At 37.3% G+C, this 24,643-nt stretch overlaps 1 protein-coding gene across 2 annotated transcripts in view; it reads right to left on the minus strand.

Annotated features, from left to right (window-relative positions):
• The window catches only part of PCDH7 (protocadherin 7), a 354,987-nt gene that overhangs the window by 276,128 nt on the left and 54,216 nt on the right, over positions 1 to 24,643 (minus strand). Inside the window, exon 2 of one of the 2 annotated variants that reach the window (XM_067562547.1) lies at positions 19,510 to 21,659. The exons of the other annotated variant lie outside the window; for it this stretch is intronic. Coding sequence (XP_067418648.1) covers positions 21,582 to 21,659 — 78 coding nt within the window. The 3' untranslated portion in view covers positions 19,510 to 21,581. Of the gene's footprint in view, positions 1 to 19,509; positions 21,660 to 24,643 lie in introns of those variants that run through there. 2 annotated transcript variants of the gene reach the window in all.

Here is a 24,643-nt window from a genome sequence, read left to right on the forward strand (position 1 = left end):
AATTACATATAATCCCTGACCCACAATGATACATAAACTTGATACAATAAAATCTCCTAAAGATATTGCAGGAAATTGCCAAAGCTGTCACACCCCTCCTTTGCAAAATTCTGATTGTACCCCTGGTGTTAGCCCCCTATTCAGCTGATGCTATCCCTTTTCACTGTTGAGTTTCCCTTTGCTATGTAGTGGTAGATAATTGTTCAATATACAATGAAGAAAGAGGGAGGAAGAGTGTTGAACTATAAACAAGTTTAATGTATGCAGAAACAGTCTTGAAAACTGATTCCACACTTTTCAATGAAAATAACAGAGGACACAAGCCAACTGGAAAGTAGCCAAATATTTTCCTTTAAGAATTAGCCCTTGGTAAAGCTAAGAAAAGAATTCAGAAGGGTTCTGATTGGGATCCATTGATAAAATTCTCAGTCTTCACATGCCAACAGAGGGAAAGAACATTTCTAACTGAGATGCCCTCAACTTTTTTTACCTACCAAATCTATGTTAAATAGGTACAAAAGCCAGAATCTTAATTGAATGCAAATTCTTCCTGACATTTATGATTTGTGAAGCTTATTCATCTAAAATTGGGTTAGTCCAGAATCTCATTTAAACTGTTTTCTTTATTCTACTAATGGAACTGATGATTAATATCAGGAATTTTCAAATTTATTTTATTAGTATTGTGTACAAACACTGTATGCACCATATCCCAGCTGCCATTTCTCCGTTAATTAATAAGGTTTTCACAGATTGTTTTTTGACATACTGAAATAGTTCCGGGGCAATACATTATTTATTTCCAAGAAATCTCTATCTTTGTGTTGTTCCTGAAAATGTTCTCATTAACTAGCAATTTAAAACAAAGGGCCAAATTGTGGTGTGCATGGAGCTATGCTACTCCCTGATGAGCTCGGGCAGAGATTGTGCTATGAATCCCTCCCCAAGTGGCTCAGCGTGCTACACCAACCCTCCTTGATAATGGTGCAACCTACCTCTTCCCTCTTTTTTCCCCCATAGAAACACATAGTGTAAAAGGGCTATTGAAGGAATAGGGCCACGGTTCTGCACCTCATCACCCCTTCTCATCACCATGGGGACGCACTAAAGCAACAGTGTCTGCTCTCAGCAACTGTGCCAGGCCCTTGTGCAAGGTACATCAGGATGGGCTTCTTGTACACTCTCCCATGTACAGTCAGTGTACATTCATAAGGGCTGACACATTCTGGCCCTGCATAACCAGGTAGCACAAGTGAAATCCTGACTGAGATTTGTATATGTACAAGATAGGAAACATTTTTCAGTCCATGATGACCAAAATCCAAATATGCTTAAACTCGGACATTGCAGGGGGAAGGGGCTAACATGGCAATTAGAGAAATTCAGAAGCAAAGGGCATATCCTATGTACCTGTGAAAAAGCACATACTCAGAGCCTCCATACTGCAGAGGTGAAAGATGACTGACAGGCCAAAGGCATGTAAACTTGTGGCGCTGCTGCCACATTCTCCCCAAAGGCAAAGGGGTTTGCATCTCTGTGGAAGGAGCAGGAGTGCAGCCTTGCAAATATGTGGCATACAAGGACACATGGTGAAATCTGGTACTTTTCCTATGGATCTCACACAGGAGCCATGCTGCATTGGCTTCCCCACAGTAGCTGCACACAATCCCCTCTCTAAACAGAGTTAATGCTGCAAAGATCAGCACTGACTCCCACACAGATTTCTCTTGGAATTCTGTCAGGTTGCTAGGGTAGCATGCTGTGTAGAAAGGCTGCTCCCTGGCAGTGTACCGTCCCCACAGGCACATGGAGCCTCAATTCTGAGGGGCTTCTACAGAAATAGGGGAAGCATGCTACAAATGCTCCACTTCTCCTGGCCCATGAGTTACAGGCCCCTCACCATGCCAATCAACAGTGGAAGGGAGGCTGACTCAAGGTTCTCCATTTTCACCCGGAACACAAATGTTCTGCTCTTTGTTTTGAAGATGGATGGATTTTAAAATTCAAAATAAACAAGGCCTGAATAGCAAAGCAATAAACCAAAACCTGCAAGTGGACTGTGAAAAGACAGTGGGACCATGCTCACTCCATTTCACAATCACTTTAGATGTTAATGAGATTATTTTCCCCTTTTACATAAACACATAATGACTATATAAGAAATCAGAAACCACTTCCTCATTTTCACAATAACATACTTCCATTACTGAACTTTATTTTTTTTCTCAATGGAGCAGGAGGTTTTTTTCCTGTCAAACTTTTAATTCCATTTAGTCTTTCCATACTTCTTTAAAAAACAAAAAAAGCCCACAGCTGCGTTTTTCTCAAAACCTAACATTAGAGCAATGGGGGGTGGGAAGGGGTGGTAACTTGGGCTCTCTCCAGATCAATCAGAACTACTGCTTTCATGTGCCAGAGGGGATCACTGAAAAATACAGAAGGCATTGTCCACCTCCCCTTCCAGAAGCTCCATATTTTTTCCACAGCACTCCCCACTGGTCCAGAAGAATGAGATTTATACTCTGTATCACTAGATTCCTGCACCAATCCAATTGTCAAACAATTTGAGCACCTATAGATATCAACATAGCCAATCTTCTGCATTTCTTAACTATTCCAGAGTAGGGCTGTGTACACTTCTAGAGCTGTAAGGCCAACCTGAGCAATTCTGGCACCCCAAGCAGAGGTGACCATCTTGAACAGCGAAGAGGCACAGAGATGGTGCCCTTTGATGCACAGTATAAATCCTTTCCAAATCCATGTAGTTAAAAATGCTACTTGTCATATTTGTTTTATTGCTTGGCATTGTTGTTTTCTATTATGCTTAAGATACCCTTAACAAATCTCCTCACAAGTATAGCTAAATTAGGATGAGAAGGTTAGAAAGATTTCTAACATTGCCTGAGCTGTCATGTAGGTAGTGAACAAGGAATGTTTCATCATAAGAACTGTGAGGATGTTCTATTTACCATTTCTTTTAAAGTGTACATCAATTTTTTTTAAACCAAACTACAAATATAAATTCCTTTGAGTCTAAAAATATAAGTGATTCATAATACTTAGGTTAGTTAGTTTGTCACAGCAAATTTTGGGGGTGAAAAAAAATCACAGCTGAGTTACGGCCAGTATTGACAAAAGCAAGATTATATCAACATTTGTGAGTCCTCCAAGAGTTTTCCTACACCCCCCCTTCCCTAACTTGCCTGGGAAACAAGTTCCTCTTAGTCTGGTCCCATTGCCCTCCCTCACCCCCTGTATATGGGACATGCTGAAGGGTTACCATCTCACCCCCTTTCATTCACTATGGAATCTGGATGGGGATCTGTGGTAGAATCTCCTCAGAACTGCTGGGGGACTTGTGTGGATAGGGCTGGCCAGAAAACAAGAATTCTCTTTTGCAAAAAAAAAATCAAGATTGGTTTTTGTGGGAAGCAAACTGAGAGACACATCCCAGAATAGCCAATAGTCTGGTAGTTAGGCATTCAACTCTCTGCTTGATTTAGACTTGACCCTGAGTTTCCTACATCCCAAATGAGTGCCCAAACTACTGGGCTATATTCATCCTCTTTTCCTGGCCCAATGAATATTTAATTATTTATATAAGGTGGAACAGCTCTAACAGGAGAGAAAACACAAAACTGGCTCCATAATAGAGTGGTTAGGGCACTCACCTGGGATGCAAGAGCCTTATGGTTAAGTCTAAATTAGGCAGAGTTGGGCTTGAACTGGATCTCCTACATCAAGTGATTGTCATAAGCAAGGGGTACTGGCTCTTCTATCTCATTTGGACTGGAAATTCCATTCTGGTTTTGTCAAAAAAATTCCTGACCAGCTCTAATATGGATCCCCCAAAAAATAAAAAGGAAAAGTGTGTGTGTCCCAAAGCAAAACTTTGAATCATTAAATCCATTCATATGGTTACATATGTCATAAACTAAATAACCTTAGTAATAAAAATATATGCCTATCACATCTCTGATTTTAGCCAAACACTGTCTCCATCATAATTATAGCGTTGTAAATTCTTGGCTTTAATTTGCAATTTTTTTCATCCAGTACCTCGCAAGGCAATGTTCAACAGAAAAAAGTCATCCAAAATTCAAAATATGCAGCTATTACTATTACCGAGCACCTAAAATTGTGCTAGAAGGAAGAAGGAAATAGACACATCTCATGCTCCAAGGCCTTAAACAAATTCTCTGCTGATGTAAACAAGTTAATTCTATGGAGCTCTGCCCCTTTATACTGGCAGTGAATTTGGCCATAAATTGTGACAAGAAGTGAAGGTCAGAAAGAGATTTTTATTTTTAGAAGTGGAAGAAGGGAAGAATAACAAGAAAAACAAAAAGATAACCCTGTATCGCAATCTTCTTGGAGGTGTTGAAACTCACTTCCTAGAAGTGTTGTGGCAGGACTGACGTTTCAGAAGGGACTTAAATAAAGAGAGGGAGGTGGCTTGACAAACATGTTTAGGGAGCACATTCCATGCTATATTACGACGGAATTATAAAATGCCATTTATCCACATTAATACTAAGAGAATGGCCTGTATTATATGTAAGATATAGAGGAAACACAATTCAAATTTCAGCAGGTTTTCAGAATTGTTCATTTTTGCTTGGGGAGAGAGGGTTCTACAATATATAAAATAGAATAACACATTGACACTACTGGGGAAACAAAACAATAAACATCCTGATGACATTCCAATGTCACAGCTAAATAAATATGATGCTTAAATGTCAGCACCTAGTAATTATTCCACTCAAGCATCAGCAGCAGCTGTTAATGTTTTAAAACTACAATAGATGACTCCAGACATTTTAGAAACACAACAGTTATGCTCTTATATCTTATATCATCAGCAGAACTCAAGGGAATTGTTGTCTTGTATTCACTCCTGGACCTCTATTATCCTATATTTTTAATTTAACACATATCAGAGATGGTGTTACACAAAAGTGAAACAGTGCCATTCTTCCTAGATGAGGAGTAAAACACAAATTTCAAAAGATCTTTGTGCTTCAAGAAGCTTAGCTTCTAAGTAGTTCTCATCTTGTAATGATTGTTTTCTGCCAGAAAATGTGTCTTTCCAAGTTTGTTTCTGGAGCTAAAATGTAAGTGGAGTCTTGACTTTACGGGCTTTTCAGTTTCTATTCAACCAATTCCTGTTAGCGTCCATGATTTCACAGTCATAATTATTCAGGGCTATTACTCATGTCATTTAGACTTCTAACTACCTGATTCAGTTTGTGTAATGCCTGAAATGCCCCATCCAACAGAACTCTCAATCTATTCTTTACTTCTACTTTTCACTTCCTACTTCCCTTTCCAGTTTGTGTGAGCAGCCCTGTCTCAAGTTCAGTGTCATCTTTCCCATACCTCTACCTGTTCTTTCTCTCTGTGTTCCTGCTTCTGGAAGTTCTCTACATGAGGGGAAAGAAAGAACCCAAAATGAAAGATATTTCTCACACATTAATCCTCTCCAATAAGAAAGAATAAGCTAATTAAGAAACAAGAACAAGGTTCTCACCCTCAGTCTGTTGAAGGAGGAACTGGAAAATGACAGACTGCTACTTTTAAAATGTTATTTTATGCAAAGCCAGGCCAAAGCTATTTTGCTTAAAGGATTTATCTTAAGGACACTGTACAGAGTCTATCTTGCAGTCCTGTTCATTATTTGTATTCATTCTGGGCCAAATCCTTAATCTGCTGCTTGTATGGGACAGAATTAGAGGCAGAATATGTAACTGCACCACCAATGCTGGAGATGGCAGTATGATCATCATGGATGGGCAAGCCTCTTCTAGTGGCCTGGGGATAGAATGGTGCCTTTCTGTTTGAGTAACAGTAACAGAATGTCAACCAGTTTTCCCCTGACAGCTGGGAAAGAGTAGGGGCCCATCAGGACAAAATGCCTTTCTCCCAGCAATGTCTTGATCTCACACACTGTCATCTCATTTTGTAATAAAAATCAAACAAATCTAATGCATTGCTCCTGAATGCAGATCCTCTAGATGTAGGCCTGTTAAACACCATCATTCATTCCTCATACACAAGTCAGTGTGACACGCTGTGCATCTAAAATATATGCTGTACATAGCAATTATCTGGTACCAAAACTGGGGCATGGCCCGCATAGCTGTTCATTACATTGGAAATACTCTTAACAATGCAAAAGCTTGTTTATCCACACTCATTCCATGTCCTCAAGATATTTTGATAATCAAGGCTGTTCTGTGGTTGGCAATATATTAATACACATGGAGAATTTCTTCCAAGGAGTTCTCTTAATTGAATATATTACTGATGTAAAAATTTTCATAAATTGCCGCCACGGAATGGATGATGATTTGTAAGCACAAAGGTAGCTTGACATTATTTAGCCAATAATGAATTCATGTGAAGCTTGACTGATAGCTGTGATGGTTTTACTATTTTTAGAAGATGATTTATAACGAGGGCTTGTATAGGAAGTTCAATTGCATATTCACCTTGTTATACACAGACTGGCCACAATCTAATTTGGACAAGGAAATTTTCTTACTAGAAAATTAGGATTTTGTGGTTCCATATCCATTATACATATTTATGATTTACCTAGCCCCTCAATCTCTCTGTCAGGTAAAATGCAGCCAACAGATTAGGAGAACTTCTGTCAGTAATGACTTTAGTGATGCCACTTGTGCAGTCATAGAGGATATTGTGCATATGTATCTGAACCCTACCTACCAAACACACACTCTTTGAACTATGATGTCACCAAAAATATCACTGACTGTAGTACATAAGACAGATGGGAATGTAGCTGACATTGCTTACTTTGACATGGGCCCCTCCAAAACCTAAGATAAATTCTAAACCAACAGTCTCCTTCTCAGTGAATGCTCATTAGATAAATAAATAAACAAAAGATTCAAACAAAGCTCCTGTCATCTCAAAACAAATAATAGCAATAATGGTCTAAATCAAGACCCTCTACTTACTAGACCACAGGAGGGATGTCTTTATGAAGAAATCTCCATGAGGATTATTATGCAGATTACCCTGCAGCATTCCATTGGGAGGGCAGCATTTGTGTTCCTGTAGTAAAGGCTACACTCTACAGGTGCCCTGGTATCCAGGGCGAGTAAGGGCCATCCATGAAAACATGCTGTTCCCCAGTCCGGCTAGGGACCCGGGTAGCCCACCATCTTGCTCTTTGGTAGTGTAACTCTATTTTGATATCCTAATCTGGCCTAGAATACATACTTGAGCACACACACAAATATGTGTGTGTGTGTATCCTCATGAGAGATGGCAAGTGAACAAGGCTTCACTGCAATAAGCCCTTGCACACCAGTCAGCACAGATGACTGAGTACAGAGGGGGAATTAATCTGCACCAGACAAAGGCCTGGGGCAAATTACTCCCCCCATGGAGCAAGGGAGGAACTAAAGAACAAACTGTGATTCCCGAAAATCACTACACATTGTGAGCCACTCAGCACTTGATTTTATATATATATAAATGCACAGAAAATCATTAGAAAGACATCCCTATTCTGTAAGCAGAGGGATTTCTCTGTGGCCTCAGAAGGTGTATCATTCCCCAGTGTCTGGGAACCTGCTGAAGCTCCATGAGTTTGGTGTTCCAGGAAATTTAGAGGAAAGGAGGGAGGAGTTGCCCACATTGTTGTATCATCCACAGATGAGCCTGCTGATTTCCAAGCAATCCAGTGTTTAATGTTGCTTGTCAGATGTTACTTTTTCATCTTCTGGGTCTACCCTACAGCTTCTTTTGTGCAGCTGATAGGGAGCTGTCAATGAAAGCACAGTTGGTGTTATGAGAAGCCTGGGTGGCAGCACAGAGTCGGAAAGCTCCTCCCTGAAACCATGGGCTTCTTTTCCTGGGAAACCCACAGAACTGGAAGGTTGCACCCTCACCTGGTTCATAGGCTGGTAACCCTACCTCCTGTCCAATTTGATGGAAATCTCACAGTTTCCAGAAATGTCACAGATTTCACAGTAGTGTCAGTGTTTCCTAGGCTTTCTGTCTCTCTCCCACAGGTATTTCAAAGAAAGATTATGATTCAATCGAAAGTGATTTGCACAGTTACTAAAACCACATATGAACTAACATAATAGCAATATGAATGTGATTAACTGAAAAACATAATATCACAAGCTCCTGAGGGGAAAAATATATATTTAAAAGACTGTTGTGGCCATCTTTTGTTGATGCTTGACCCAGACTAATTAAGGGGTACAAGACTGTCCCCTGCATGGCTACCTAATCAAAGATCTCTGTGTGGCATGAAACAGAAGTCTTTTGGGGGATACTCACTTTCTTTTGCAGGTCAGTGATGGTGAGAGGACAGAGACTTCAATCCAGAAGCCCCTAGTACAGATGTCTAAGTATAGGGAGAGAACTAATCTGCCCTAGGCAAAAATCTGGTGCAAATTACTTTCCCCATGGAGCAAAAGGGGCACCAAAGACTGAACTATGATTCCCTGAACTCACTATACAAGGTCTGTAACAAACCCAAAAGCCCTCAAGTGTTGGACACTGAAGTTTGTAACACTTTTATTTTTAAAGTGAGTGTTAATACCCTTATTATTGTACAGTACTTGATGCCTAATAACAAATTAGCATAAAATAGTATATAAGAAAATGGCAACAAATAAGAAAGTAATAGAAATTAAATATTGGAATGTTCATAGTTCTAAAATCCAAAAGACAAAGCCAGAGTTGTGGAGAGGTGAGAAGTTGAACCAGAAACATATGGGGTGAAGAATGAAATAGTCAGGAGGAACAGAAGAGACAGAAAGGCAAGAAAGCAAAGTATGAAGAGGACAAGAGTTTTAATCTTGTCGTGTTATTAATATAACCATAATTATATATATATATAATTATAAGCTGCAATTCCATCTCAGTGTTCGGGTCACATTAGCAAATCATTCTAGCTTTACTCCTTATCATTCTCTCAGTTGAATTACAGAATTACTAAGACCCCGTATTTCTTATATTAATAGAAAATGATAAACAGATTTACAGCCCCAAACATTATTTTCCTCTTTTTTCAAGAATGACGCTCCAGTACTGATCAGTTGCTGAAATTAATGTGGACAAACTCAGAAACTGGATGCAGAAAATCTTTCTCATCTCTCTTAAAGCAAAAAACAAAAATAGGACATATAAGGAACTCTCCATGCTTCGGTTAAGTTCTAATTTCAATCTGTGCAAAGCAAGAGTAAAAAAATTACCATTTTGATATGTTAGTGCTATATCCCACTTTACACGGGGCAAGTTACTACACAAAGTGGAATACAGTGAAAAGTCTGGCTCTTGACTTTTTTTATTCTAAAAATCTGTGATTTATAACTATGAAACAAATATAAAAATTATCAAAAATGTTTATATTTATTTTCTTTCTACTCAATCTGTTAAACAGCGAAATATCCAGTAAAGGTTATCATATCCACTGTTTGCAGCTTGAATTGACTGAATAAGAGTTTGACCAGGGTAAAAGACCAGCAAAAGACTTACACAGACTCTCCCTCATTAGCTTTTGCACAACGACGACTACAGAAAGCTATGAATGCACAGTACTATGAATAATAAAACATCTGTGAATTATATAATGACACTAAGTAAGTTGCAAATGGTATGCATACATTAACCCCCACATACAGGCTGGTACTTATTTAATACAAAATGAGCAAAAAATAATGTTGTTTCAGAAAGGCCTCGGGAAGTCCATTATACTATCCAACTCAAATATATTGCTCTAAAAAAAGTAATGCAATTGTTATACAATAATAAAAATAGTCAAATCAACCATTTTAAGTGACATATAGTTATCTTTGGGAAATCCACTGACATTAACAAAATAGTTTAAACTATTATACTTCTTCATGTGTTTTCAACTGCTAGCAGCGTACAAAGAAGAAATGTAATATGAGGAGGTTTTATGTCTTTTATAGCCCAATATTTTCATGACTAATGTCACTACTTTTTAATACAGCTATAGAAAAGTATAGTCAATGTGCTGGCAGATAGCAGTTTCTGACAAGCAATGTCAACCGCTCTTTGTAATAAAGAGTACTGCACACAGCCTGATTGGCATTCTGTGTTACAGAGGACCCCATCAGTTGGCCCTGGCAATAAACTATCAGGAGATCTGCATTCCTGTCATGAGATCTACTGAGTTACTTGCTTTTTTTGTTGGAACAAAAAGTACATTCCTTTTAAAGCAACTACCGTCTCTTGACAACATAATATAGCGACATATCAGTAGCCACAAAGTGGATTCAAAATTATGAATACCCTAATGCATATTACTCCTTATGACTCATTCAGGAACAGTAGCAGGTATTTTTTTTTTTTTATCAAGATGATGGCTTCAGACATTGATTTGACCTCTCCAAAGATTTAAATGAATTTTCCTTTTAGTATGTATTACACTTTTAATTAATGTCTCCAAGAAACTAGCCACACATTTAATTAGTGGAAGCCTGAAATTCAATAAAAAATGCCAAATATACTCTGTTTGTCTCCTAGCAAGTTAGTGTCAATACATGAAAGAATAAGTCTTTAGCATCGTTCCTGAAAAGAAGCAGAACAGCGGCTCCCCTCTTTTTAGATATGCCCCTATCTAGCTAGCTATATAGCTAGCTAGCTAATATTTACATAGGGTCAGCTATGTTATTAATTCATTTACCAGATTAAGGGCCTGATGCAAAGCACATAGAAATCAATGGGGAGTCATTCCATTTACTTAATAAGCTTAGATCAGGCCCTAAGGCTCAGTGCATATCACCTCCTATTCTAAACCATAATGCTCCAAATCCTTGCCTCATGATTGCAAGTTTCAAATATTCTAAACTCCATAGTCAGTCAAGAGGTACACTGATGAATGGAAGGTTGGCCCAGCTCAAAAACTGCAGTTGTAGGATTTATGAAGTCAACAGATGACCTCAGACAATGTGTATTTAAACAGATATTATTAAAACAATTCATGACTGAGGCTAAAGCTAAACCTCAGGTATATACTCAGTCTTGGACTAGAAATAATTCAAGACTGCTCTTCCAGGTCACCATATGAACAACGTTTCCCCCCCCTTTAAAAGTAGATTAGGGAAGGGCTAGGGCGACTTATTATATTGCAGGCTCACCAGTACCAATCTGAATGAGATCATAGATAAGAGAAGGCTAATTCCGAATTATACAAATTCCTAATTTTTTCAACAGAATTTAACAAATTTTAAAATTGCATATAAAAAGATTTCTTATGAAAGATCCAGTGATTAGTTGTTTTTCTCTTCTTGTTGTTTTTTTTTTAAAATAATCATTATTTAATACATTTCTCTGATAGCCTAAAGTTTTGCAATAAGTTTTCACTCTCCCCTCAAGCCTAAAATAAAATGCAGTAATACATACAGGTGCAATGGAATTTTGAAAACATACACTGAGTTTTTAGTTACATGCACACTAAAAAGTCTGCTGATATACAGAAAAATAGAATACATCCAGTGAGCAGGGAACTCAGTATCAGGTGCTAGCCATCGATGTCTATGCTTGGGACTAGAATTCCAATTGCCATTTCTTGCCTGGATATGCGATGCAGGAAGCAGCCACGACAGCTGTACAGACTCTGAGGGTCAGAAGCACAGGCAAGAGAGATAATACCGATGTCCAGAACCTCCCCACATGCTGCCTGGGCTGAATTCACTGCATAAATCAGACTACGGTTATCAGAGGATGTGGATGACCATCTGTATATCTGCTACCTGGTATTGGCACTTAAGGATGGTGTTCTCAAAAGTGTTCAACATTGGCCTAACTCAGAGTGCTGAGCATTTTTTGCAAATCCCACCCTACATGTATATCCTATGTGCACTGCAGTTCCTATTTTAATCACCTTTTGGTGAGGTCCAATACAGGCTCTTTGTTGCAGATGTTGGAGAGTCAATAGGATTTAACTCAGTACAAGAATCAGCAATGAAGGCAGGTTTTACCGTATTTCTGATAAGTTAGACAAAACTGAAGTGACCACCATTTTTTCAGCCCATGTTGTGCCATTCCCCTTCTTCCTAATAAATCAGCATTTATTATATGGAAAAAGACAGAGCTGAAAGTATTGTGCTGTGGCTGTAGATCCAAATTATTGAACTCTGGAATGTAAAAGCACTCCACATTTTTAGAAGAACAATGTCTAAGAGCTTTGCATACATTAAGGGCATAATCTTGAATGGCAAAACTTCTACTGACCTCAAAGGTAGCATGATTTTTTTCCTATTTAATTAATCTTCACAATGCCTTGTGAGATAAAAAAATATTTTATGTCCATTTTATTGATGGGTTAATTGAGGCACAGAACGATCAAGTGTCTTGCCCCTGATGACACAGAAATTTAGTGTCATCATTACAAATATAACACTAGATTCCAGATTCCCATTCCCCTGCTCTACATACTGAACCACAATATTTTACATTACATATTTAAAGAGAGCATATTTTAACTGAAGCTGCCAAGAGTACAATATTTATTTTACTAGGGTAGGTAGTAACATTGAAATCTAACTATCAATACGTTAATAGCACAACAGATCGGAAATAACTAAAGGAGCTTTAGACAATTATTAGACTCAATGCATTTCAAAAGTTTTCAATCTTAATTTAAACCTTGCTAATTTATCACCTTCTTTGATCACTTAAGGTACAGAATTCCATAAAATAGGTGCCTTGATATTAATGCCTGACCCCCTGCAGTTCTAAGCTGTATGTTTGGAAAACATATCCTTTCCTTAAGAAGATCCTGATGTTATAATTATAGCCAAAAATTCAGACTGATGAGCACTCAGGAGTCATTTCATCTAAAAATTGCAATGTTGAGAAATATAAAAACAGTGCAAATTTGTCAAAAATCATCATACTGTGATCACACATTTGCAGTGGAGTCAAAATCTGTGCGGTGATCAGTGAGAATGATTCAAACAAAGCAAACAAAGGAAGGCTGCATTGCAGTACTCCACACATGACATAAAACAGCATGAATTTAAAATTCAGTATAGTTAAAATCTAATACCATATTCTGAAATCATACTTCATTCCTTAAGTGACAACCTGCTGCTTTCATAATGTAGCTATTATTGATATTGAAATTTGATTTTTTATTATTTATATATTATATATTATTTACTGACAGTTATCAATGTGCTCAGCACTATGCAAACTGAAGAAACCACAGTCCTTGTCCCAACAAGTTTAGCGTCTGTGGCCCCAGTCCTGCAAAGATAGATACATGCTTAATTATGACTTCAATGGTATTCCAGTGTGTATGGATAATCATCGGTACAAGTCCTTGCAGGGTCAGGACCTGAATCAGATGCATAGACAATAGACGTCAGACACATAAGACTATGCAAATGCAGAGCATCGCAATGCTTGAGGTGATCATTGCTGAAAGGACAATTAATTGAATCCAACTCCTAAGTTCCTTACCTCAGATCTTATCATGCAATCCCCATCCTCTAAGAAACCAACAACAGTAATTTCTGATTTGACTCACAGCAAGGCACTGAGATACTACAGTGATGAGTATCATGGGCACTTTTTGCCACACTATTTGTGTCCTTTTCTCACTCCCATCCTGAGGCTGTCTACCTTTATTCCACCTATGTGTCAAATGACCTCCCAACCCTAGTGCAACAAGCATCTCACTATGATTATTCTAATACCTACTAGAGATCGATTTCTTCCACAATCCCAACAACTGATAACTCACTTCAGCCAAATGTCTTCTCCAACCAACAGTCCAAAAGAAAGGAAAGTGGGGAAATAACAAAGAAAATTCTAATTAAACATCCTCTTGATTTCCCAGTTTGGCTAGTCCATCTTTTAGAATGTCAGCATCTCAGGGCAGAGGCTGTGTTTGTCTGTGGTTCATACAGCACTGACTGTATAAACAACACTTCAATAAGAAGAAATTAACTACTTCCCTACTGTACCATTTCTGTGTTTACAGGAAGACTTAAGCCTGTAGTGATGTCAATTCAATTGACTTTGATGAGCTCTAAAAACTCAGATATAAATAAATAAAAATACCTATCATCTTTGAGACTAGCCGAAAAGTATAGCTTTCAGATTCTTCATTAATAATAAATTGTTGGAAAAAAAGTAGGCAATCTATAACTATTTGTCTTAAATATTGAATTTTTAACAGCACGACAGCCTTGAAAGTGCACTAAAGGATATATACATCACTGTACCATATACATAATGATGAAAATGAATATTACTCCTTCAAATAATTAGGCCAGGAGGAAGTTTATAGATGTTAAGCAAACTAGGACCTGCTCTGAAAGCTAGTGAGAGTCGACTCAATATCTCTCTTAGTTTAAATGAAGCCATTGTAGTGGATAGAAAAAGTATCTACGTTATTATTTTATTTACTTATAGGCATTTCAGGGCCCTCGTTACCATAGTATCTGAGCACCTCACAAAAAATAATGGATTGACAGGAGGTAAAGAAGTGTTATTATTCTCCATTTAACAGATGGGAAAAGTGTAGCACAAAGAGAGTTGCACAAGATCACACAGCAGGGAATAGAACCCAGATTTCCTGATTCCCAGCCCTATGTCTGTAAACACAAGACCATACTTCTTCCTTTCCAGTAAAACCACATTGTGATGCTAGTAAAGTGAGAACATGCTTTTTTTTGCTATCCCCCAGTGGCTCCAAGTTAATGAAGTCAAATATTTCAAATTGAACAACATGAGCCAAGTCAAGTGACGTTAAACTTTAAACAGGAACTTTTTGTCTATATTTTAGGTGCAATTGCTAATAAAATGAATGGCTAGACTGTGATTCAGATGACATGACTACACAATGGCATAACTCTTTATGTGGGTTACCCAGATCTTGAGTTTGAAGGCATATTTGACTAAGCGCAGTTACTCACCCGTTTACTCGTTCTCCAAAGCAGAACGCTGGGGAGTGGGCAGATAGGGGTAGGACCAGGCCCTCTACTCTTTGGCCTATACTACTCCCCACCAGTCATGGGTCTATACAACAGTAAATTATTACCCCTTTAGGAGTCAGAAGAAAAAGCAGGGGGAAATTGTGATGCAGAGGTGTGTCTCTGACTCTAAACCTCCTGGGCTACTTAAAGGGTGGTTTAGCTTACACAACATCCCTTGTTCACAACTGTGCCTAAAATAGAAATTTAGCCTTAAGTGTCCATTCAGAATCAAAGAGATAAGATTATTCACTGTCAATTATTGCCTTCGTACAGTTTCACATCAAGGTTTTTTCTTCCATAATCCAATTTCAGATCTTGTCACCTTCCTGAACATAAACACGGCACACAGTAATGTAAACAAATGATTAAACGAAATAAAATGTAGAATATGACATAATAAGGTTTATTTAAATGAAATGACATACAAAATATAAAAACATTTTCTCATATACCACATTTCAAATGTTAGGCTTTAGAATGTCCCCATTAAATGCTGGATTTTCTTGGTAAATATCAAGAAATATTACCTGTTTTGTAAATAGATTTTTATGGCATTAAAGCACAAGAGATGTTGCTTCTATCATGGTTTTGCTATTATTTTTCTTTGCTTTCACGTCTGCATGGTTTGAGAGTAATCCTTTGTGTAAAATAGTTCCTACAATGTTATTTGCTATACAAATCATTTGAGGAAGTCAATTAATTTGTGTGTTGATCAAGTGGTCCTTTAAGACCAGCTTGGCTGGGTGAAACATATATTCACAGATGAATTACACTATTTCAGCTGCATTTCTATAGTTCCTGTTCACCTCTTGCTTCAAGTACACAGTTCATGCAGTAAAATAAAAACTCCCCTCCACAGCGATTGATGTAGCTGTGACCTGTGGAAAGGTGCCTGGAAGTCTAAAAAAGCCTAACATAACCAGTCCATCTCTCCTTACCCACTTCTTCAGTATCTCCCTGAGTGGAAAATTGCCCATGGTGACCAGACTGTTTTTCTATTTGCCCTGAATGGAATGGCACCAACAGGATGGCAACAACAACATGTATACATAGAGTCACATGCTGGCAGGCCTTAAAAGGGTTACCAATGCAATTCACAGCTACTCCCGTTTCCTTGTTGACACCCTGAGTTGTTCTCTACCCACCCTCCGAGGGTGACTTGAAAAGGGACTTCTTTACTATGTTACCGTGATTCATAGTCTAAAGATTATTCTGACTGATTCTTGCTCCTTTGTTCAAGGTGAATCTGAAAAGTGCATGACAGGGAGGGTTAGCTTCCTCTCAAGCACCCTAGTTAAATATTATTAATGGGCTGCTGCTCAATTCAGAATATGTTCCTTTCATGATGCTCATGAACTACTAAGTCTGAGATGTTTGTTGTTCAAATTCCAACTAGACAGAATACAGTTCTTTACAGTAAAAACTGATTGTCATGAACTCCTTCCCCCAAACATTTGCAGAGGTTTAGGAACACATGTGATAAGAATGATGGTGGACAGAGATCACATGCAGGTGGAGGAGCTTACTAATGTGCACAGGAACAAGATTTCTTTCAATGAAATATGTTTGTCAATAAATATGGTTTGGGGGTTAGAACTTGCAGCTTCAGGTTGCAACACATTTATATCTAGGGCACACGGTGGGTGCCATCCAGCTTTATCATAAAACATCACAGGCTATATTGGTACCGGCTAACTTTTCAGTTTGAATTGCTATATTTCATTAACAGTTGTATCCCTGGCCTTTAGTGACTACCAGTATGTTGTGATTTATCAGCAAGAGAGAGATGTGGTCTGTGTACAAGAGTGGTGTCTAGGAACTACTAATTTCAGATCTGACACTGATTTCCTCTCTGATTTTAGAAAAATACTTAACACCTTTCTCATTTTCCCCATTTGAAATACCTGCCTACATCAAATAGTTGTTGTGGAGATTAAACAGTTGATATTTTAAAGCAGTGGCTCTCAACCTTTCCATACTACTATCTCCCTTTCAGGAGTCTGATTTTTCTTGCGTACACCCAAGTTTAACCTCACTTAAAAACTACTTGCTTACAAAATCAGACATAAACATAAAAAAATGTCACAACACATTATTACTGAAAAATTGTTTACTTTCTCATTTTTACTATATAATTATAAAATAAATCAATTGGAATATAAATATTGCACTTATATTTCAGTGTATAATATATAGTGCAGTATAAACAAGTCATTATCTATATGAAATTTTAGTTTGTACTGAATTCACTAGTGCTTTTTATGTAGCCTGTTATAAAACTAGGCAAATATCTAGATGAGTTGATGTACCCTCTAGAAGACCTCTGCGTACCGCCAGGGGTATGTATTCCCCTGGCTGAGAACCATGGTTTTAAGGTACTTTGAAAACAGAAAAGTTATTTGGTAACTGTTTATTATTAATAATAGAATACAAAACAAACCTGCAGGTTCTGTATCCCAACATTTCTATTCTTACAGGTTAAAAGTAAGAAATTAATGGCATGAGTTTCCTAAAACTTTTTTTCACGCTTTTTGTTTCAATTTTATCTGGGTAAAACTTGGCATTCATTATGGTGCTATCAGGTTAAACTGAGGGTGTTTTAAACATTGAAGAGTAATCTGATAGGCAACAAAAATGCTTAAGGTGAAAGAATTTTGAGCCAAATCTGAAAACTTAACTGTTTCCTTGGGCTCTGCAGTTCAAGACTGCCGAAGGTCCAAAATGCACGAGTTGAAATTGCCAGGAAGCAGAATTGGGAGCCAGATGCCTTTCCTGTGATTGATAGGTCTGGTTCTGTCTCTGGGAGCTGCAGAGCAAAGGAAAACCCAATGCTGGAATCGTAAACTAGTGTATGATGGAGAACAGTAATTTGATTGTGATTTCAGATATTTTCTGACCTGTTCTAACTGAAATAAATGACTTAATTTTAAACACTGAAATTGCGTAGGCATGTTGATAGTGTAGCACAGGGTAATTTGAGGCATTCATCATGTACAGTACTATACTATTAATATGGTAACTTTCGGGGGACTTTTCATACTTGCAAGTTACCCTTTAATATTTAGAATTGTGTAGAAACTGGAAATAGTTATTCACATAATGAAAATGTTCTCTAAACGCAATGTCAAAATTCAAATATAATACAGTGTCATGGCACAAGAGGTTCAAGTTATTCTCCTATAGAGAAGAGAAATCATGTTGAGCCCATAAGTAGGCATAACAAGAATATCGTGCATAAATGTATCTATTGCCTGAGAGATTGAAAAGCTATTCTTTACTAGCTCAGCAAATTATAGTATACCATATGATTCCCAAAGTAAAATCATTGCTGGGTTGAAGCGCAGATTATCACTCAGTGTGGTAAGTGATGAGTGGCTGAACCAAGCCTCTACGCTTATGTGCCTTTCTCCATCCTACAATGGAGCTTACATTAAGGATTGGGAAAGAGGCCTTTTAATAAACCAGGAAAATCACAATGGGAGATTTTCAGATATTTAATGAATATTCACAAAAACAATTTATTTGAATTAAATTATGTTGTTCATTCCTAACGTAGAATGCAGTCTAGTTGGTGGTATTTCGTTTCATTTAACCCTTTAGTTTATGTTTCATGTATGACTTGGCAAACTGACTCACATAAGGCTTAAGGTCTTTTCTTGATACACACAGAATTGCCATTGCCATCAATGGGATTGTCTCTGGGATTGTTTCTGTGGACTGAGAGCAGTATATGGTCCATAGAATTATAGCTAGTAGGGACAGGAAAGAAATCTTGTGACACCCAGCCTGACTTCCCCAGCAAACACAGCTACCTACATCATTCCCAGTATGGGTTACAGCCCATGAAAGCTTATGCCTGCAGAAATTAAATTTGTTAGTCTTTGAAGTTCTACAGAACTCTCGTTGTTTTTGCTGTATACAGACTAACACGGCTACCCCTCTGGAACTAACTTGGTTTTGAATGTCTGTAGCAATGGTGTATCCCAACTTCTCTGGTAACCTGTTAGTGACACTTGTTTTTCCTCAGTGGTATGGTGTGAGGGGAAAATAGATATACAAATAAAATGGCATGAATAGCCACATCCTGTTCACTTTACTCAGACAAGCAGTCCCATTGGCATCAACTGGACTACTTATGTGAACAAGGCAGGCTAGATTTGGCTTTAAAAGCCCTAACTGAAACCCTCAAAAGCTACAAAATGAGATAGGTATGAACCAAGCTCTTTTTGAATCCATCTGCAACAATACTAGGTGGAAAATGGAATTTCGCTTGTCACAAATAAGCTTTTGCTTGCTCATTCTGACAGGCAAAAGACATTATCCAACAATGAAGCAGCAGTAGGAGGCAAGAAGGAAAGGAGCAGTTGTAAAAAAGCTATATCACTTGTAATTCTGAAATTCACAGTGTCTTGCAAGTTGCTGTGTTACAGGGAAAAAAATCTTACTTCATTTGCCCTCCCACTGCTTTGTTGACCTTTCTCCATTGGAGTGGTAGCAGGAGGCAAAAATAAAAGTGGTTTTATGTCTTGTGAGGCACTTGGCTGCTAAACACTGTAAATCCGTAAATTACAATAGTTGTGAAATATATCTCGCAAACTCTTCTGCTGGTAATTGTTCCTGAACAGAAAATTAAGACTAGAAAAATAGAATAGCCATAAACACCAAGGACCAAATTCTGATCTCAGATACATTATAAATCAAGAATTATTGCATTGGGATCATCAGAGCTATTCCAGATTTACGGTTCTGTATCAGAAATCAGAATCTGGTCACAGGTCCTCAACACTTTCTTCTTCCCAGCTAAAAGAACCCCTTTCCATCTTTCCCTTTGTATTTCACTTATTTGCATCAGTATGTTTTATTCAGCGTTACTTGAAGCTCTTGATGTGTTTCCATATCCCTGAGTTAAAAAAAATACTCTTCAAGGTTAAATAAACAAAATATGTATATAAAAATATGAAGCAATTCAAAAATGAAGAAATTGATTTTTTATTTTAATTTTGCCTATTGATTTTGCTCACAGAAAAAAATCAATACAGTAGAAGTACACAGACTTTGAAGTTTGATAATATATTCTTAATATAATAAAGAGGTCAAAACCCCTACAAATCATAAATTCTACCACTTGAAATTGACTATCACAAGTGGAGAAAGAGGCAGACCACCAGCTCCTAAAAGATAAACACAAAGGGTGAACTAATTTGGAGTTAAATGCATAGCACACAAAAGCAAAAATAAAATGTGATCTTTAGCTTTGTAATTCAATATCAGAAAAGGCATATTGTGAAGGCAAGGGATAGAATATATGTACCATGTATTATTGAATATGACGTAGTTTCCTCATACAATTATACCAAATTTAGACCAGAAATTCAAATAAACAAAAGTTACACCTTACAGTTAAGCAGAGAAACATTGTGATACATTCATTAATACTTAAATATCCCTGTTTTCTGTTATTTATTATGAAGATGGTTTATATGAGTGAAACACTTATTTAGGAACAGAGTATTCAGCCTCTTCATCCTCTAAGACATAAACCAACATTTTAACTTAGTGGTGTCCCAATATTTTTTTTACTTTCTTGGCTACTAAAAAATAGAGTCTTTGTTTTTAATGATATATTTATCTTAATAGGGATGATAAATGCAAAGGGAATCTCCCTTTCATGCAGTTTTAATTTAATCAAAATGAAAAGCCTTTCTTTGTACAGTTATTCAAATCAAGGAGAGGCCTTTCATATTCAATACATTCGAGTTTTTTATACATTTGGATAAGCCTATGTTTATCAATTAAAGTACAAAATTTATATATATAGATTGATGGTTGATTTCTGAGTTCTGTGTTAGGACCATTTTGGTTTCTTCTGCATATCTACTTTGAATGCCTCGTGGAGTCATTTTTCAGCTAAATCCAAAGAGTCTCAGTCTTCTCACCTCAAGTAGCTCAAGGTTTCTAAGTCATGGGACTGTGTCTGGTTTTCCAGGAATTCAAATCTGAGGTATAGATTCCATGTTCTTTGTTGATCTAGCACATGCTCAAGTTTTTTTTTCTTTACAAATCATAACTAATTGCTTACTTCAAGCATTGAAAATTCGACCCATCTGCACTCATCTCCCAGTTATTAAGTGAAGCAACAATCTGATCAAATTCAGTTTCAAATTTCAGTCCTCTCAAACACAGATTGAAGGGGAAAAGTTCTTGCCTTCCATGACATACTCCTAAGTAAGAAGGTATTTGATCCTGTTCCTCAATGGATGATGATTTCAGCTTGCAAAACCTTTCTCACATCCCTTCTTTTTTCTGTTTTGGAATCTTGAATCAGCGCAGTGCCTTCCCAAATACATCCAAGAGGTAATTTGAATCTCTTGTTTGCACAATGTTTATTTGTTTTGATTAATTCAAAAGTTCTGGGGGATTTATTTTATTTTTAAAAAATAACTTTGCCTTAAACATCCTCTTAATTCTGCAGTGACCCTGCCCCCTGGGAATCGATTTCTTAACATGACAGTAAGCAGGGTTTACATGTTTTATGATCCAACATACATTGAAGTTGGAGCTTTATTTATAAATGTTTCACTTACGAGCACATACATTCATTTTACACGATTCCTCAATGTGGCCAGGGGGCTGCGTAGTCTGCACTGTATCCACCTACAAAAAATACAAAAATATATGTCTGCTTACCGGGATGTGAGCAGGGTTTAGCTAACCTAATCCTATAGCATGGATTTTACATTTGAGCAGAGAGAAACTTCTTCTCTCCATTAGGTCCAAGCATACCTCATAAGATAGCTATATCACAATGAAAACAGTTATAACAATTTGCATACTATTTAACCATAAAAGGGCAATTTAAATCAAGTGCACAAAGTCTAGTATTAGGTTAGTTTTTTAGCATATGATAGGAGAATTGTGCTAAAATCTGTTTCCTTCATATCCTTAGTTGTTGTTGTCATTGCAGACGAACGTAAGAACATAAGAATGGCCATATTAGGTCAGACCAATGGTCCATCTAGCCCAGTATCCTGTCTTCAGACAGTGGCCAGTGCCCAGTGCCAGGTGCTTCAGAGGGAATGAACAGAACAGGTAATCATCAAGTGATCCATCCCCTGTCACCTATTCCCAGCTTCAAACAAACAGAGGCTAGGGATACTTGAGAGCATAGTTTTGCATCCCTGACTAATACTGGCTAATAGCCATTGATGGACCTATCCTCCCCATAAATTTATCTAGTTCTTTTTATACCCTGTTATAGTCTTAGCCTTCACAACATCCTCTGGCAAGGAGTTCCACAGGGTGACTATGTGTTGTGTGAAGAAATACTTCCTTTTGTCAATTGTAAACCTGCTGCCTATTCATTTCATTTAGTGACCCCTAGTTCTTGTGTTATGAGAAGGAGTAAATAACACTTCCTTATTTACCACACCAGTTATGATTTTATAGACCTCCATCATATTCCCCTTAGTCATCTCTCTTCCAAGCTGAAAAGTCCCAGTCTTATTCATCTCTCTAATATGGAAGCTGTTCCATACCCCTATTAGTTTAGTTGCCCTTTTCTGTATCTTTTCCAATTCCAGTATATCTTTTTTGAGATAGGATAACCAGATCTGCATGCAGTATTCAAGATGTGGTTGTACCATAGATTTATAAAAAGGCAATATGATATTTTTTGTCTTATTATCTATCCCTTTCCTAATGATTTCCAACATTCTGTTAGCTTTTTTGACTGCTGCTGAACATTGAGTGGATGTTTTCAGAGAACTATCCACAATGACTCCAAGATCTCTTTCTTGTGTGATAGCAACTAATTTAGACCCCATCATTTTATATGTATAGTTAGGATTATGTTTTCCAATATGCATTTTGCATTTATCAACATTGTATTTCATCTGCCATTTTTGTCAGATTCTTTTTTGTAATTCTTCCCAGTCTGCTTTGAACTTAACCATCTTGAGTAGTTTTGTACCATCTGCAAATGTTGCCACCTCACTGTTTACCCCTTTTTGCAGATCATTTATGAATATGTTGAACAGTGCTAGCCCCAGTACAGATCCTTGGGGGACTCCTCTATTTACCTCTCTCCAGTCTGAAAACTGATCACATGACCCTTTGTTTCCTAACATGTTTCACCATGGAACAAGAAACAATATAAATTTTCCAAGTATCTGTCACAAACACAGCTTTCTCGCCCCAAAATGATTATATTATTGGTGCAGCGGGTCACTAGTAATACTAGTTGATTTAGTTCAGTGGTTCTCAACCAAGAGGTATGGGTACCCTTGGGGTTACGCATAGGGCTTCCAGGGAGTACATCAACTCATCTAGATATTTGCCTGCTCTTGCAACATGCTACATAAAAAGCACAAGTGAAGTCAGTACATACTAAAAATTCTTACAGCCAATGACTTGTTTATACAGCTCCATATACTATACACTGAAATGTAAGTACAATATTTATATTTCAATTGATTTATTTTATAAGTATATGGTAAAAATGAGAAAGTAAGCAAATTTTAAATAATAGTGTGCTGTGACACTTTTCTTATGTTTATGTCTGATTTTGTAAGCAAGTAGTTTTTAAGTGAGATGAAACTTCAGTATACACAAGACAAATAAGACTCCTGAAAGGGGCACAGAAGTCTGGATAGGTTGAGAGCCACTGTCTTAGATTAGCAAGATCTAGAACAGGATTCTTCATGTAAAAAGACAGCTGTAGAAGACAAAGTCTGAAAAGTAGCAATATCTCAGGATACTGTTTGTACAATGCTGTGAAAAGCACTGTGAAAGTGCTGGCTATTAAGTATCACTATTATACTCCAGGATGGACGTAAAGAAAATTAAGCATTAATGGTTTCCTTGATGCACTGTGATCAATATGTTTATGAGATAAATGATGCACTAAAAAGACATTTATGACTAATGCTAAAAGAAAACCAGTTTCCAATACATTGTTCAAGAACAGTTCTTAAAATATTATTCAAGAACAATGGATCTTCATGAAAATACTAACCCTGTAATGCTGCCATGTACAGGATGGTTACACAAAAAGGGCAGTTAGGTTTTATAAGGTATTTTTATAAGGTATTTATAAGAATGTTTGTTTATTTATTAATTGCCATTATTTGCTCATTTGTACCCATCAGTGCTTGTTCCTTATTCTCCATCATTTTGATGGATTGTGGAACTCTTCCTGATCCATCACGTAATGCAAGGTTAGTCCCAATTTACACAAGTATAGGGCAACAATATCAGTATGACTAAGAAGCAACATTTGCTTTATAAAGATAATCCATAACAAGTTCCCGAATCTCCTCAAATCAGTAACGTCTGTTCCCCAATCTAAATGTGACCTTCTCACAGGAAGCCATCTGAGACAAGCATGCAAAATATTCTGCCTCAGTTTCAACAGCAATATATTTATAATGTCAAAGTAAGACTCTTCACTGTCATTAGTCCAATTATCAAATATGTCTCTTTGTGCTGTTTCCCCCATGTTAGAGGTGTGACCCAGGTAGGACACACTAAACATGTAGGACATTAGCACATGCTAAACAGTGGAATCGAGATATATCAAAAGAGCATGGTTTTCCCCCAAAGTTGGAAGCTTCATTCTTACCCATCAGTTATTTTTGTAT

This window comes from Emydura macquarii, unplaced genomic scaffold (genome assembly GCF_026122565.2).
Source record: "Emydura macquarii macquarii isolate MOO-44397 ecotype Brisbane River unplaced genomic scaffold, CSIRO-AGI_Emac_v2 contig_2448, whole genome shotgun sequence".
Taxonomy (NCBI): domain Eukaryota; kingdom Metazoa; phylum Chordata; order Testudines; family Chelidae; genus Emydura; species Emydura macquarii.